The 16,851-nt window shown below is 41.1% G+C and overlaps 1 protein-coding gene across 1 annotated transcript; it reads left to right on the plus strand.

Moving 5' to 3' along the window:
- The first annotated feature begins 762 nt into the window (after positions 1 to 762).
- slc30a2 (solute carrier family 30 member 2) lies at positions 763 to 14,573 on the plus strand. Its single transcript, XM_085770529.1, has 7 exons — positions 763 to 974; positions 2,663 to 2,809; positions 4,867 to 5,020; positions 7,461 to 7,680; positions 10,283 to 10,388; positions 12,493 to 12,627; positions 14,282 to 14,573. The coding sequence occupies exons 1-7, from the start codon at positions 905 to 907 to the stop codon at positions 14,425 to 14,427; spliced, it is 978 nt and encodes a 325-aa protein (XP_085626655.1). The 5' UTR covers positions 763 to 904; the 3' UTR covers positions 14,428 to 14,573.
- The last annotated feature ends 2,278 nt before the right edge of the window (positions 14,574 to 16,851 follow it).

Raw genomic sequence — 16,851 nt, forward strand, 5'->3', positions numbered from 1 at the left:
GGGGGAATCACAGTGTCTAGAAAGCATCAGTGGCTCAGCTGACAGGGACAGCTAACGGCGGTAGCTAAGCTAACGGCAGCAGTAAAGCTAACGGCAGTAGCTAAGCTAACAGCAGCAGCTAAGCTAACAGCAGCAGCTAAGCTAACAGCAGGACGTCAGCTGTTAAAACCCTCCCGTTGTGGGACACGACAGGAAACTACTCCAGTTAGCTCAGTCATGTTGGAACTCAGATATCCGCTGGAGAAAATATTTTTTCATGGACCGTTTATTGAGTCACTGAGTTATTAAAGTTAAACAGGTAGCTAGCTAACCGTTAGCCCGGCTAATCTCTGATAACCATGACTAATTACAAAAATGTGCACACGTAAATAGTAATGTTTGTCCAATCATTGGTTTTATAAACTTTACAAACACCAGATTAGTCTAAACGGTGATATAGTGACATGAAAAATTAGATATACGTATAGCAAAACTCTCGTCCGCCACTATTGTTAGAATGCTGGTTTTCTACCCGGAAGTCGTTGTAAACAACAAGGAGATTCGTCCTATACAATCACATTACATACGAGCAGCATGGACGGAGCCACGGAGGACTCTGAAACTTCTCCCAGCCCTTATATTAGTCGACATGAGGGCGAGTAGAGATAATGAGTGCAATTTCAATTTTGGGTGAACTCTCCCTTTAAATAAATAAAAAGAAAAATAACAAAGATGTTTCCGTCAGTAGGACTCAACCTCCTCTCGTCTCCTCAGCTCCTTCCCGGACGCCAAGGAGAAGTTTCCCGACGACTTCCCCCTTAAAAACGGCGGCGTGGCCGGCGGCGGCGCCATCGAGCTGAAGCGGCCGGTCGGCGCCCATTGCCACGGCAACCGGCCGCCGGCCAGCGAGGACGGCGCCGACAAGATGCTGGCCAAGAAGAAGCTGTACATCGCCTCGGCCGTCTGCCTCGTCTTCATGATCGGAGAGGTCATAGGTAACACACACATCTGTTCCTTCCCTCCTTCCTTCTTGTCTTCTTTTCTCCCTTCATCCTTACTTCTTCTTCCTTCCTTGACCCAATCTGTTCCTTCCCTCCTTCCTTCTTGTCTTCTTTTCTCCCTTCCCTCTCTCCACCATCCCTTTTCCCTTCCTTCCTTCCCTCCCTTTGTCCTTACTTCTTCTTCCTTCTTTATTGACCCAATCTGTTCCCTCTTCTCCATCTTTCTTTCCTTCCCTTTTCTCTTCCTTCTTTTCACAATCCCCTTTCCCTTCCTTCCTTCCTTCTTTCCCTTCATCCTTACTTCTTCTTCCTTTTTGACCGAATTGGCCCAATCTGTTCCACTCCTCCATCTTTCTTTCCTTCCTTTCCCCCTTCCTTCTTTCAACAACCCCTTTTCCCTGTTCCTTCCTTCCCTCCATCCTTAATTCTTCTTCCTTCCTTGACCCAATCTGTTCCTTCCCTCTCCCTCCATCCTTCTTTTCTTCCCTTCTCCCTTCCCTCTCTCCACCATCCTTTTCCCCTTCCTTCCTTCCCTTTGTCCTTACTTCTTCTTCCCTCCTTTTTTGACCCAAACTGTTCCTTCCCCCATCTTTCTTTCTTTCCTTTTCCCTTCCTTCTCTCCACAATCCTTTTTCCCTTCCTTCCTTCCTTCCTTCCCTTCGTCCTTAATTCTTCTTCCTTCCTTGACCCAACCTGTTCCTTCCCTCCATCCTTCTTTTCTTCCTTTCTCCCTTCCCTCTTTCCACAATTCTTTTCTTCCTTCCTTCTTTCCCTTCATCTTTACTTATTCCCCCTTCCTTGACCCAATCTGTTCCCTTCCTCCCTCCTTCCTTGTCCCAGGAGGACAACAGGAGGGTTAAGGTAGTGGCTTCTTGTAGGATCAAGGTAAAGGTGCAGTGCAGCCCTTTACTACGGACCAAACATGGGAAATTACAACAACAACCCTCCTCTTCCTCCTCCTCCTCCTCCTCCTCCTCCTCTTCCTCCTCCTCCTCCTCCTCCTCCTCCTCCTCCTCCTCCTCCTCCTCCCCCGGCCCGTAGGCTACATGTGCATATGTTTACAAAGCCGGCAAGGAAGCAATCTGTAGAGCGGCGGATAACGTTATACGATGTTACGACGTGTATTTGTGTAGTTTAATCTGTCATAAACAAGAGATCACTTATGGGGTGCGTTTGTGACGAGAGCTGGGACAGCGCAGCGGGGCGGAGGCTCTGATCTTCCCAGGTTGGATTTCATCCCAGAGACGCAATAAGCGACACACACGGAAGCAGAGAGCCTCCATTCTCCCTCTTAATAAGTTAAACCATGACAATTACTCCAAATCTGTTTATTCAAGGTAAAAATGTAGAAAAGTATAGTTTATATAGTGTATAGTTTCTGCTGCTGGATCATAAAACTTAAAAAAAAAAAAGTTTTAAATAAATTTTGAATAAATATTTAAAATTATAAACTTAAAAACCTTAAACACACATTGGCACTGTTTATTTAAGGTAATAATGTAGCATGGTCAAGCTATAAATCCTGCATAGCCCCCCCCCGCATAATCGTGTAAATAATCGTGATTTCAATATTGACCAAAATAATCGTGATCATGATTTTTGCCATAATCGTCCAGCCCTAGTGTGTGTGTGTGTGTGTGTGTGTCTCCAGCTGACCCAGGTGTGTGTTGTCTTCCCTGCAGGCGGTTACCTGGCCCACAGTCTGGCCATCATGACGGACGCCGCTCACCTGCTCACAGACTTCGGCAGCATGATGGTGAGTCTGTTCTCGCTGTGGATCTCCTCCAGACCGCCCACCAAGACCATGAACTTCGGCTGGCACCGCTCAGGTCAGAGCCACATGCAGACACACACACACACACACACACACACACACACACACACACAGGGACGAGTTAAAGGGATAGTTCACCCAAAATTCAAATTTCACTCATTATCTACTCACCCTCATGTGGACTAATAAGGGCTGGGAGAAGTTTCAGAGTCCTCCGTGGCTTCTCGGAGTTACAGGGGGTCTCGGCGTAGCAAAATAGAAGGAAGAAGAAGTAAGGACAAAGGGAAGGAAGGGGAAAAGGATGGTGGGAAGGGAGAAGGGAAGGAAGAAAGGATGGAGGAATGGAACAGATTGGGCCAAGCAAGGACGAAGAAGTAAGGACGAAGGAAGGAAGGAGGGAAGAGGAAAAGGATGGTGGAAAGAGGGAAGGGAGAAAGGAAGAAAAGAAGGATGGAGGGAAGGAACAGATTGGATCAAGGAAGGAAAGAAGGAAGGGGAAAAGGATGGTGGAAAGAGGGAAGGGAGAAAGGAAGAAAAGAAGGATGGAGGGAAGGAACAGATTGGGTCAAGGAAGGAAGAAGAAGTAAGGATGAAGGGAAGGAAGGAAGGGAAAAGGGATTGTTGAAAGAAGGAAGGGGGAAAGGAAGGAAAGAAAGATGGAGGAGTGGAACAGATTGGGCCAATTGGGTCAAAAAGGAAGGAAGAAGTAAGGACGAAGGGAAGGAAGGAAGGGGAAAAGGATGGTGGGAAGAGGGAAAGGAGAAAGGAAGAAAAGAAGGATGGAGGGAAGGAACACATTGGGAACAGATTGTCAAGGAAGGAAGAAGTAAGGATGAAGGGAAGGAAGGAAGACACACCAAAAAACATCCAAATACCTCCATGCTGCTCGTACATAAAGTCCGTCTTGTATTGAAGCCCCGAAATGCGAAATTGTCCTGAAAAAAATTAAGTAAGTCTATTTTTCAAGCTTGTTTGTAGCGGAAGCTCCTCTTCCCGGTTCGTCCAAATTTGACGAACCGGGAAGAGGAGCTTCGAGAAGCTTCCGCTACAAAATAAGCTTGAAATATAGACTTATTTCGTTTTTTTCGGGACAATTACGCATTAAGGGGCTTCAATGGCGACATGAGGGTGAGTAGATAATCAGTGAAATTTCAATTTTGGGTGAACTATCCCTGTAAAGGATGAATGAATGAATGACGACCATATATGAATCCCTGCTGGTAACTCTTTAATTTACAGGCTGTTAATTACGTGATAATGTCAAGAAATAGCCAAGAAATAACAAGTAATTGTGTAGTAATGTCAAGAAATTACCGTACTTTCTATTATGAACCTGTACTATGACTGAACTCATGTTTTGTATTTTTGTTGTTAATAAGGACCCCCTCGAAAATGAGATGGCACACCTCAAGGGGCTATGCTGTGAAATAAAGTCAAAATAACCTAGAAATAACTGTCAATTTCATACTAATGTCATGTTTTTCATAAAAGACAAAAGATTAAACATGCTTTTCATGCTTTGAATCTTTGGGGAAAGGCCAGAACTTGCAATTGACGATATTTCTGGGCTATTTCTACACAATCAATCATTATTTCTTGGCTATATTTCTCGACATGACTATGTGAGAGGGTGTATATGCATATGTGTATGGATGTTTAGAACGCTATGTAAATTGATAATTCTTACATTTCTATTGTTCTTATTCACCTGCCCAGGGACTACGGATGGAAAGTAGCTAGTAAGCTAAATCCGGTACAAGGCATCTCTTCTCATCTTGAGACTAATGTTATTTTGTACATTGTCCCTGATACAAATAAACTTGTTAAACTAAACTAAACTAAATTGACCGTTATTTCCAGGCTATTTCTAGACATTATGACGCAATTACTTAATTAAAGGGTTACCAAATTTTTTGTATTTATAGGTGCCTTTTAGGAAATATAGTGTAAAACCGTCTATGTGTAAAACACAACAATCAAATGGTATAAAACATGATTAAACAGCATTAAAATGTATCAAATATCATAGAAAATCCTCTATTAAAAACGTAAACACCATGTAACGTGGTGGAGTTGGACCTGTGTCTCCTCTCTCTCTCTCTCTCTCCTCAGAGATCCTCGGGGCGTTCATCTCCGCCATGTCCATCTGGATCGTCACCGGCGCTCTCGTCTATTTGGCCATCGAGAGAATCGTACGCAACGACTACGAGATCGAAGGTCACGTCATGTTGATCACGTCCGGATGTGCCGTCATCGTGAACATCATGTGAGAAACTCTGAAACAACAGGAGAAATATTTACATTTTACATATACAGATTGTTTTTCTTGATCACACGTGTTTTAACTACGAGTTTAAAGTTTCTAACTATTCATTTATCATCTCTTATTGAAGTAAATAATGTAAAACTTCAGCAGCTTTGAGCCTCCGTATTCATCATGTTCTGTGTTTCTAAATCTGTTTGTTGACAACGTTTCATTAAATCCAATTTAAACAGGCTTAAAATTAATTAACCATGACACCAGATCTGCATAACGCTTAAATATGTTGACTTCTATTAATCTACAGATGATTTTCTTGTCTTTAAAACTATGAAAAATGCTTGTTGTAATTGACCTCAGATGGATTTAAATGTTTTATCTTATCTGAGCAAAAAGATCACTTTGCACTGTCACATCTGAGTGAAGAAAAATATTAAATCTTCACATCTGAGAAGCTGGAAAAAGCCAATTTTGGTATTTACAGTCACAAAATTAGAAATTAGTCTTTAGCTTCGGAGAATAAACATCACACAAAGATGAATAAAGTTCAAAAAAACGCAAACAAAACACAAAATTACGACTTTCTTTGTAAAAAAAAAAAGAAAAGGAAGAGATATGTTTCGAGAAATTATTTAAAGGAGCATTATCGCAAATACAGCAGTAATAGCATAAAACAAGCTGAATTATGCAAAAGATAGGTCGGGGGGAGCCATAACTAAATTTACAAAAAAAAATCGCCAACAGTATAGTGTCCGTGGGGCAAATGCAGCATTTGTCTTTGTTATGATCCAAGCCGGTCCGGCGCTTGCTGCGTTCGATTGCACTCGGAACTCGCAAATCCGACCTCCGAACCGGAAAAATGCAACAGTAAATTGTAATGTAGCAGTGTCAGGCTGCTGAGGACTAAACGAGGCTCCTCTCTCTCTAGTCCAGTCATTTTATGAGAAAAGGTTAAACAAATTGCAACAGAAGCAAACTCAACTGATTTTGTATCCTCAACATGTCCTGAGTGAGGGGAAAAAAAGCCCCGAAGAATCCCATTAGGGGAAAGTTTAGAAAACCACCCAAACATATCCCATTAATACGCATATAAAACATTTTTTTCACATGAATAGGGTAAAATTTCTAACCTTTAGATATCTCCATGAAAATTACTGAGTTGATTACTTACATTAAGACAAACAAAAAATGTATTACAAGTTTTTTGAAATTCTTTGTTAACATGAGCAAATGTGCATAAATGTGTACAAATGTGCATAAATTGCACCGTTTTGACGGCACATGTATATATGAAGGTGCTGTGGTGGTACCGGCATGAAAATTGGAGTGAGTTGACTCCATCGGTCAACCGACAAGTTGACCACTTTAAATTTCAAGATGACTGTAAAATCCCCTGATTCGCACAAACTGAAATACACTGCTATGGCCGCGTTTTGGTTGATTTTTCAAGACAGCCACATCCTTAGTAAAGCAGGTATGACATGAGCCAACAGTGCATAATCCAGTTATGTATGGCTAATTTGCATACATACAGCACCTGATCTAAACATTGAGTAGAGCAGGTGAAAATGTCTTGTTCAATCTTGTTAACATATAATATGTTAACAAGATTGAACAAGACATTTTTTAACTGTAATATGATATTACAGTTAAAAAACTTAAGGAATGGAACCAATTTAGGCCCATGAGCATTAATAGAGACGGAGCATGTCATACCTGCTCTACTAAGGATGTGGCTGTCTTGAAAAATTGCAGTCATCTTGAAATTTAAAGTGGTCAACTTGTCGGTTGACCGATGGAGTCAACTCATTCCAATTTTCATGCCGGTACCACCACAGCAACTTCATATATACATGTGCCGTCAAAACGGTGGAATTTATGCAAATTTATGCAGATTTATGCAAATTTGCTCATGTTAACAAATAATTTCAAAAAACTTGTAATACATTTTTTGTTTGTAAGTAATCAACTCAGTAATTTTCATGTAGATATCTAAAGGTTACAAATTTTACCCTATTCACGTGAAAAAAATTTTTTATATGCGTATAAATGGGATATGTTTGGGTGTTTTTCGAAACTTTCCCCTAATGGGATTCTTCTGGGCTTTTTTTCCCTCACTCAGGACATGCTGAGGATACAAAATCAGTTGAGTTTGCTTCTGTTGCAATTTGTTTAACGTTGACCCCTTTTTTGGCCTAAAATTACTGGACTACTCTCTGACAGCTGCCCACTTGTTTATATCTGATATGCTCCGCCTGGCTCCATCTAGTGGCCGAATTAAGAATTTGGATTTGCGATAATGCTCCTTTAAAATACTCAAATTGAAGAGTAGGCTACATGTGAAGAGTTTTGTGTTTGAACCTCAGAGTTCGACATTCTTCTATGATCAATACAGTTGATTTCCTGTCGATCGGCTCATCCTCTGTGTGTGTGTGTGTGTGTGCAGCATGGCCTACATCCTCCATCACTCCACCACCTTCCACGCCCACGGCAGCGGCTACCACCACATCGACGAGGACGGCCACAGCCCCGTCGCCCACGGCCACGGCCACGGGCTCCTCGGTGGCCACGGCAACACCAGCGTCCGCGCCGCCTTCATCCACGTGGTCGGAGACCTGCTGCAGAGCGTCGGCGTCCTGGTGGCCGCCATCGTCATCTACTTCCGGGTCAGATATCGATCACAATGATCATTGCACGTTTTGGGTCCTTTAAAGGGATAGTTCAACATTTTGGCGAATTGGCCCATTGCCATAATCCCTATAGTCATAGCAGTAGGTTCGTTTCCTTTAATTGTCGGTGCAAGGTATTTTTAGAACAGCGGAGCAGAGCCGTGAGCTGCTCAGAGCTATGCTACGGAGGCTGATGGGATTTCTTGGTTTCCCTCATCAAACTCATCAAATACACAATCCAACAACTCCACAACGCTCTGGTGGACAAGTTGTGACCTGCACATTCACCACGCTATGAGATAATAACACAACGTTACCAGACAAGAGTTGTTTTAGAGGGAAATACAGAGACTGCTTGATGAAAAACTGCCCCTGAAGGCAACACGCATCAGCGGTTTTGCATGAATTTCCCTCTAAAACAACTCTGTCTGGTAACGTTGTGTTATTATCTCATAGCGTGGTGAATGTGCAGGTCACAACTTGTCCACCAGAGCGTTTTGGAGTTGTTGGATTGTGTATTTGATGAGTTTGATGAAGGAAATCAAGAAATCCCATTAGCCTCCTTAGCAGCTCGTGGCTCTGCTCCGCCGTTCTAAAAACAGCTTGCACTGACAATTAAAGGTAACGAACCTACTGCTATGACTGGCAATGGGCCAATTTGCCAAAAATGTTGAACTATCTCTTTAAAGAAATACAGTCATAGCAGTGATTAACACAACATGCACTTGAACGCATCACGCCATAAATAACATGAGGTCATGACCACATCTGTCCTGAGTGTGGGACGTTCAGGACGACAGGGTTAAATGTTCCCGTCCTCATGCAGCATGTCCCAGTTTATTTCTCTGCCCGGGGCGTTTTAAAGCTTCATGACTGGAAAACACCATCTGATCTCTCTCTGTCTCTCTTCATCCAGCCTCTTTAACCTTTATCTCTCTCACTCTAGCCTCTTTAAAGGGATACTTCACCCAAAATCGATAATTCACCAATCATCTACTCTCCGTCATGCCAAGGAAGGGCTTGGAGAACTTTCAGAGTCATCAAAACGCTTTAGGAGTTCCAGGGGGGGTCGGGCTGGCGACGGATTTTCATATAATGGCGGCGGATAGAGTTCACTTTTTTAAATCGTCCAAAACACACACTATGAAACATCCAGATACCTCCATACTGCTCGTCTGTACTGACCCAAGTGTCCTGAAGCCGCCACATGAAAAAGTTGTTCAGAGAAAATTAATGTGATCTCTGTTTTTAGCCTTGTTGTAGCAGTAGCTCCCAGTGGCTGAGCGAGATTTGCTGCAAGATGTTTGTTCGTCGTTGTAAACCATTGGATTGATGTAAACACGGAAGAACAAGAGCAAATCTTGCGCAGCCACTGGGAGCTACTATCAATCAATCAATCAAAATGTATTTGTATAGCACTTTACAATAGCCAGACGGTACCCAAAGTGCTTTACATCAAGGCAATCAAATAATAATACCTAAAAACAATACATAAAAACCCAAGAAAGTGCCATAGTGCTGCAAGAAGATACAAGAAAGTGCTACTAGTGCTGCAGGGTGTTAAAGGCCCTCTAAAAGTGCATACAGTAGAATAAAAACAGGCAAAATTAAAGCAGATAACAGCGGCACGGCCGTTTCGGCTAATGCTGTGTTCAAGGCAGGCTTTTGAAACCGTAAGTTACAGCTTCAAGTCACAACTACGACTTGGTAGCGTTCCAGGTAACCCGTAGCTCGTGTTTTTACCGTCCTGTTGTCTGTGAAAGTTCCCTATAACGGCCACTCGTAACTTCCGACCCGTGAACTCGTACCAGATCGAACTGGTATGACTTCACAGGAAGGAAAAACACAAAGTACGAGTTTCCTTGAACGCACCATGAGTTAGCAGCCCCCGCCCTTGTCAGGCATCAATTGGTCCTCGTGCTACGTCACCACATTCACGCGCATCCCTTGGCTGCACACACAGCCCTTCATGCCGTTCTCTCCCCTCATTGGATAACACTTGTATCCCACAAGGAAAATTTTCTCCTCGGGTTACAGCAGAGCAGAGTGACGGAGAGACTCGTGTTTAGGCTGAAATACTTCATGTAAGTGATTGCTGACGGAAAATAGGACTATTTAGGACTTATATTAACAAAAACATTCCACTGATATCTGCTTTAAGTACACTTAAGAGCAGGACTTCCCTAGTCAGAGTTAAATGCTAATCTAAAAAAAGTGCGTCTTTAGCTTCGATTTAAAAAGGCTGAGGTCAGTAATGGTGCGAATGGTGCTACTACAACAAGGATAAAAACAGAGATCACATTAATTTTTTCCGAACAACCTTTACATGTGGCGGCTTCAGGACACTTGGGTCAGTACAGACGAGCAGTATGGAGGTATCTGGATGTTTCATAGTGTGTGTTTTGGACGATTCAATAATGAACTCTATCCGTCGCCGTTATATGAAAATCCGTTGCCAGCTGGACCCCCCCTGGAACTCCTAAAGCGTTTTGATGACTCTGAAAGTTCTCCAAACTCTTCCTTGGCATGACGGTGAATTATTATCGATTTTGGGTGCTGTATCCCTTTAACCTTTATGTCTCTCTCTTTCTCTCATCAGCCTGAGTACAAAGTGGCCGACCCCATCTGCACCTTCCTGTTCTCCGTCTTCGTCCTGTGCACCACCGTCACCATCCTCAGAGACGTCTTCAGGATACTGTTGGAAGGTACCGACCCACAGACACTCAACTCTATGTACTACAGTATATACACACCAGACCTGTGGGTTTAAATAGTTAATCATGATTGATCTCAAATGAATCACACATTTCATATTCATCCGAATTCTCATTCTCATCTTCCTCATCATCATCATAATAGCCTGATGTTTACTTTACTGCATCCAAAATCAAATTTATTAAGGATAAAAAACAAAATTATGATGAATTATATGTTTTTTAACATTATATTTACACCTAAACACACACTACCATAGTCTCATAATGCAATTTTGATTCCATAATGGTCCACTGTTGCCTCAAGGCAACATTGCAATTTTCTATAATGGTACGTTGTTGCTTTCGGGCAACAGGTGCATTTTAACAAGTTTCCATTATTTAATAAGTAACTAAATTGCATGGAACTATTAAAAATTAAACTTTACTAATCTATTAGTGTAAATATATTTTTTTCCAGATGAAAAAGGGCCAGGAAGTTACTGTATGTTTTCAGACCGTTTCAGTGGAGCAAAATGGCAAACCTGTTTCCTTTGAAAAAGTCTGCACAAAAAGGGTTTCAGTGGCTTCTTGAAAGTCATGTGATAAATTAAAGCATTGTTATTGGTTCTCTTAGGTCTCTTCTCTTTTTTAAAGTATTACAGCATTAAATGGGATGAATTGTGGAGATGTGACAGGCCAAAAAGTGGTATGTTGCCTGAGGGCAACATGGTACCAGAGAGGGTTAAATTTAAAGCAGCTTTATGCAAATGTAACTTTTTTATGAATGAATCAAAAACAAACATACATATATACGCAGCTGCCCATGAAGTTGGAATAAAATATTTTCTAACCTCTTCTCATGAAATGATTATGACAGTATGGTTTATTCTTGATAGATAAAGTGTAGATCAATAGGTCAATCTCTTCCAATCATATCACTGTGAACATTTAAACTACGATTAACCTTTATAATGGGAATAAAAATAGTAATGTGTCTGAAAACAAAATTATTTAAACTACAATGGTGTTTTTTTCCAGAAACCTTCAAACGCCTCACTGGACTTGTTATATAAAAGAAAATATGATAAAATAAACTAACTCACTTTCTGCGTGAAGGCCAGTGAATGCATCATCTATTTATTTAGGAGCTGAATCTGTAACTTTGAGTTGTTTTTCTCGTCGGCAGCTGTTGAGTTTTGACCTGATCTGATCTGGGGTCAGAGTCACGTGACGCTCAGAGGTCGTCGTTGCTCTCTCGTGTTATCTGAGGTCATTCAGCTCAGGGTGGACGTCTGTTTTCAGCCTGTATCCGTGCAGCAGCTCCGTGGTGAAGAGTAAACACAGCTCTGTGCTTCTGTTAACGCCACACTGGCTCCCACTCAGTCGCCTGGTTCAACTTTGAAATAAATGCAGAACAAAAAACACACACACACACACAAGAGCACAGATGGTCACGTCCCGGGGATGTCCTAAGTTTTTTTTAGGACATTTAAAAATTTCTCTTTGCACATGAATGAATTCAGACAAAATGACGCCCAGAGGAGACACCGTCCTGAGGCGTCGCCCACAACAACACAACGAGCAGCTTGATGCCTGCAGCGGCAACTCAGAGTCTTTATGCTACAGATAAATGTTTAGATATTCAATTAAACATCTCAGGTTCTGATTGTTTAAGTGGTTTTGTTTGATTATTTAGATGTGTAGCAACCGAAAACGTAAAAACAACCAATAATGTAATAAAATGCCTGAGTCACAAATGTAACAACTTTTTTTTTTTTTTTTGCCAATATAATAATGAATAAGTTCAAAATCCTTTGAAAATGTGATGTAATAACTGGTTATTACAATGTTAAAAGTTTTTTTTAACTAGCCTAATAATGAAATATCTTATTACATTATTGGCAAGTTATTACGTTTTTATTTTTTTTTCACATTTAAAATGGCCAACATTATCACGTTATTGGCCGTTATTACATTTTGGGTTGCTACAAGGTGTAAAAACACCACGACTGGGGCTGTTTTCAACCTACAGAGATGCGACTTCTGTGACCTCTGTGACCTCTGACCTCTTCAGACTGCTGCGGGTGCTGACGTGCGGTCGTCTGTGTTTCAGGTTCTCCTAAAGGAATAGAGTTCAACTCGGTGAAGGAGGTGCTGCTGTCGGTGAAGGCCGTCAAGTCCATGCACAGTCTGCACCTGTGGGCTCTGACCCTGGGCCAGGCGCTGGTCTCCGTTCACCTGGCCGTAGGTAACGTCACTCTGTCGTCCGCTGTTACGGCTGCTCAAGATTAGATACTGTGATCTATTGATTTATTGATCTCACACCGGGGCAGAAATTCACCTTTTACTGCAGCAGAGGAAATGAGACAGAAGAAGAGAAACAAGTACTGACAATATTAAAGTCTATTCAGTTCAAAATGGTAGACACAAGGTAGACTCAATGTGCTTCACAACAGGTATACAATATAGTTACAATAACAAATCAATCAGAAAGTGCAAGTGCAATGTAAACAACATTGTATTGAGCCATACAACAGTATAAAGCAGAAAAAACAAAAACAAATTGACCATAAATACGAAGGTATGCACATTGTAATGTACAAAGCACGCATTTAAAAAAATCTAAAATTTGTGTTTTGTTAAAAAAAAAAAAAATCAGTAACCCTTTAATTTACAGGCCGTTAATTACGTGATAATGTCAAGAAATAGCCAAGAAATAATAAGTAATTGCATCATAATGTCCAGAAATAGCCTAGAAATAACGGTCAATTGCAAAGACTTAGTGGGAAAAAAGTCTGTCCATCTTTTGTCTTTATGAAAAACATGACATTACGATGAAATTGACCGTTATTTCTCGGCTATTTCTTCACATTATGATGCAATTAGCCTACTTGTTATTTCTTGGCTATTTCTAGACATTATCACATAATTAGCAGCCTGTAAATTAAAAGGTTACCAAAAATTCTTTCAAATTTGTTTTGGCAGATTTGTGAGTTTTTTTTCTTGCACATTTTTGAGTTTATAATGTCAGACAATCTGAGTTTTTTCATGTTACTTTGCCAATTTAAATGTGAAAAGTTGAACTTGAGTCTCACAGACTTGAAACTCACAGACATTAACCCCCTCTGTCTTCTACAGTGCTTTTTTTGAAACCTAAAATAATCCTAATGTGTCATTTTATTGTTTAAATCCAGATTTTGTGTAAAATACAAATGTTATTATTTCACATTAAACATGAGTGAGTTTATAGCAGTGGTTCCCAAACGGTGTGCCGCGGCACACTGGTGTGCCGTGAGGCAAGTCCAGGTGTGCCGTGGGATTTTGTGACAACCATACATTATTATTGCAATATACAACTACACAAAAAATAATAATTTTTAATTTACTATCAGTACTTTGTATGCGCTCATTTCATAATACAGAGGCAAACTCTATACCTAAAAACAATTCTTAAAAAAAAAAATCCTCAAAGAGAACCCCATATTTCGCACAATATGTTTCAATGCTGATCAATCTGTAGGACCATGGACGGTTATTGTGACCTGTCTGGTTTAAATGGTTGTATTGCTGCTTTGATGAAGCCTAATTTGATAATGTTTCAAATTAATCTTTGAAATATTTTGTTAATAAATATGATTTTGTGAGTAATGTAGCCTAGTTGTCTTTGTCACATTTTATTTGGCATTATTAAATAATGATGCACATTTACAGACATTTTACATGATATAAGTGATAACACGTGTTATGAAGGCTATTTTGAATAATAGGTGTGCCTTGAGATTTTTACTTGTCCTTTGGTGTGCCTTGGCCACAAAAGGTTTGGGAACCACTGGTTTATAGTGATGTTGATCAGAGTTGAACAGACTGACTGTGTTGTCTTCTCCTCCCTGACTTCCCTCCAGAGGAAGGAGCCGACCCTCAGTCTGTGCTGCAGGAGGCCACAGACCTGCTACACACCAAGTTTGGTTTCCACAGCATCACCATCCAGGTGGAGCTCTACTCCGAGGACATGAGCCACTGCTCCCACTGCCAGGACCCCACGGACTGAGACCGGTGCCGATACCGGACCGGACCGGACCGGACCGAACCAGACCGGACTGCAACAGGACCTTTGAACGGCTCGGGCACATTCTCATTCTCTCTGGCTGAGCTGCACCGGTGAGGGAAGTTTCCACAACACAACTTCCTGTTGAATAAGAAATAAAGCAGGAAGAGGTTTAGGTTGATTTTTTTATGTTTGTTATCAAGTCACGAGTAAAAACAGACGGAGAATTCATCCATGTGTCGGCGTCGGGTGCTCAATGCTAACATGCTCTGACTGGTCGTTACTAGGTTTCCACCAAACACTGGAGGACTTTCAAAATAAGACTGAGGTTAAAGGTCAGGACATGGAGGCAGCAGCGCTGTCACCACAACACAAGTTTTTATCACAGTCTTACTTCTGACATGACTTATTATAATAATAACTTTATTTATATTACACCTTTAAAACAAGTTTACAAAGTGCATGACAAAACAACATAGAAGAGACAAGTTACAAACAAGTGCCATAAAACCGTATAAGAGATGGGCCGCCCATGCAATACAAGGACCCAACAATAAATTGAGACCAGGAGGACACAAACTAAAATGAAGGATACAGTTAATTAGATAAAATAAATTAAAGGGGGTATGCATGATAAAATTAGATAAATTATAGGTAATCTACAGTACAATAGTAAAATATATCAACCAGTCTAATGGAGCTAGCTCAAAGCTAGTTCAGTTCAAAGTCTGAAAATCCTGTATGAGTCAAAGTTAAAAAAGAGTTTTACTTACGTTTACATTTGCTGCCGTCAAATTAAATCTGTGTTAATTTGACTGTGAAGACAGAAAGAGTTGGACCAGTCAAAAGGCTAGCAGCCATTTTCTGTTTGACCTCTTAGTTTAAATAACGTTGGTGACGCTTCATGAAAGTTGAATTAAACACTGCCTGGTTTGTAGAACCATAAACCGACAGATTTAAGAGCACATCAACAAACACGATGATAATACTAATGCAAATCCCAATATATTAGTCTGGACCAGTTGATTAGTTGCAGCCGTTAGCGTGTGGATGACCTGAGGACACATGGACGACTCTGACGTCCGTGTCTTCATCCTCCACCTGAACCCAACGACCACCGAGCAGATTCTCCCTCTGCAGTTCATCGTTTTATTTGTTTTTAAAGGTCGGACTGAAGAGAGCTGTTCGTTTACGACTTTGTTTTACAAGCTGAACTTTAATTCTTGACCTTCTGTCGTTCCCAGGCGTCGTTTATTGGAAGAGTTGGGTTTAAAGATACGTCTGGGGAAATATAAATCTGTACATAGAGCTGGTTGTTGCCTTAGAGAGATCACAGAGAGAGCGAGTGGTTACTAAACAACCTGCTGACTAGTATCATAGTAATCTAATGAGGGTAAATGTCTGAACCAGCAGCAGTCACAACTAATACCAGAACGATGGTCAATGCAGCCTTTCAAAATAAGATACTTCCCATCTTATGCAAATCTTGAGTTTGGACTCACACTGATGAGTTCAATGGAAAATATAATTGATCCCTGACGTCTGGATCCTTCACACTGCTCCTTAAACGAGTTAACCTTTAATCATTTCACTATAATTCACCTCAACACAGCGTCTCAAGTGTCTAAATTCAGACTCGACCAAACGTCCTCCTGTGCTGTACTGTCTCATGCCAAAGATCTTTCTCTACGCTGGAAGTGTTGGGTCAAGAAAACGAGATCATTTCACTTTGTTAAACATCTGGATTTGAGCTGAAGTCAATGGAAACGTGAGGACTGGGGCGTGACTGGTGTTTTTATAACAATGCTGAACACATTAAGGGCTGTTTTTGTTTTGTTTTTGGTCGTAGTTTTGTTGCGTTGCGGGCATTTTTTGTTTTTGTTTCAGTTTTTCAGAATCGCACACCTACAGCTGCATCTCCAAAAAAAGAGTGAAGTTTTTACATATTATTCTGGATTGATAACAAGCTTTTTGGTCTAAAATTTGAACGATTATGGCTTCCAGCTCTCGAAAATCAAAAACCCATTATCTCAAAAATATCAAAATACTTCCTACAATGGATCTTAAAAGGATTTACAAACAGAAATGCTGCACTTGTCCACCTTAAGACTGAGCCGATGGTTGATACGACTATTGGAGGATGAATCGGGCTGAAGAAGCGTTCAGTTGTTTCCACTCAGCAGACGTTCAAGTCCAAGGGCGACAGTGATTTAGTCCTGGAGTCGGACGATTAGTTTGAGCTTCATGTTGTCGTCCGTCTCATCCACCTCTAATTCCTCCCGTCGCCTCAGCGTTACCCATCCATCCATCCATCCATCCGCTTCACCTGTCATCCATCAATCCATCCGTCTGAGCTTTACCAAGTCATACAGCGACAGTTTCTTGTTCCTTTTTTTCATTTTATTCTGCTGACCTGTAAAGTGCAAA

Source organism: Trachurus japonicus, chromosome 24 (genome assembly GCF_045865225.1).
Source record: "Trachurus japonicus isolate A0001 chromosome 24, Traja_1.0".
NCBI classification, from domain to species: Eukaryota; Metazoa; Chordata; class Actinopteri; order Carangiformes; family Carangidae; genus Trachurus; species Trachurus japonicus.

Coding starts and splice junctions, on each gene's coding strand:
- slc30a2 (XM_085770529.1), top strand. CDS start 905: ATGCTGGCCAAGAAGAAGCTGTACATCGCCTCGGCCGTCTGCCTCGTC. Junction 2,810..4,866: donor CTTCGGCTGGCACCGCTCAG/GTCAGAGCCACA, acceptor CTCTCTCCTCAG/AGATCCTCGGGGCGTTCATC. Junction 5,021..7,460: donor GCCGTCATCGTGAACATCAT/GTGAGAAACTCT, acceptor GTGTGTGTGCAG/CATGGCCTACATCCTCCATC.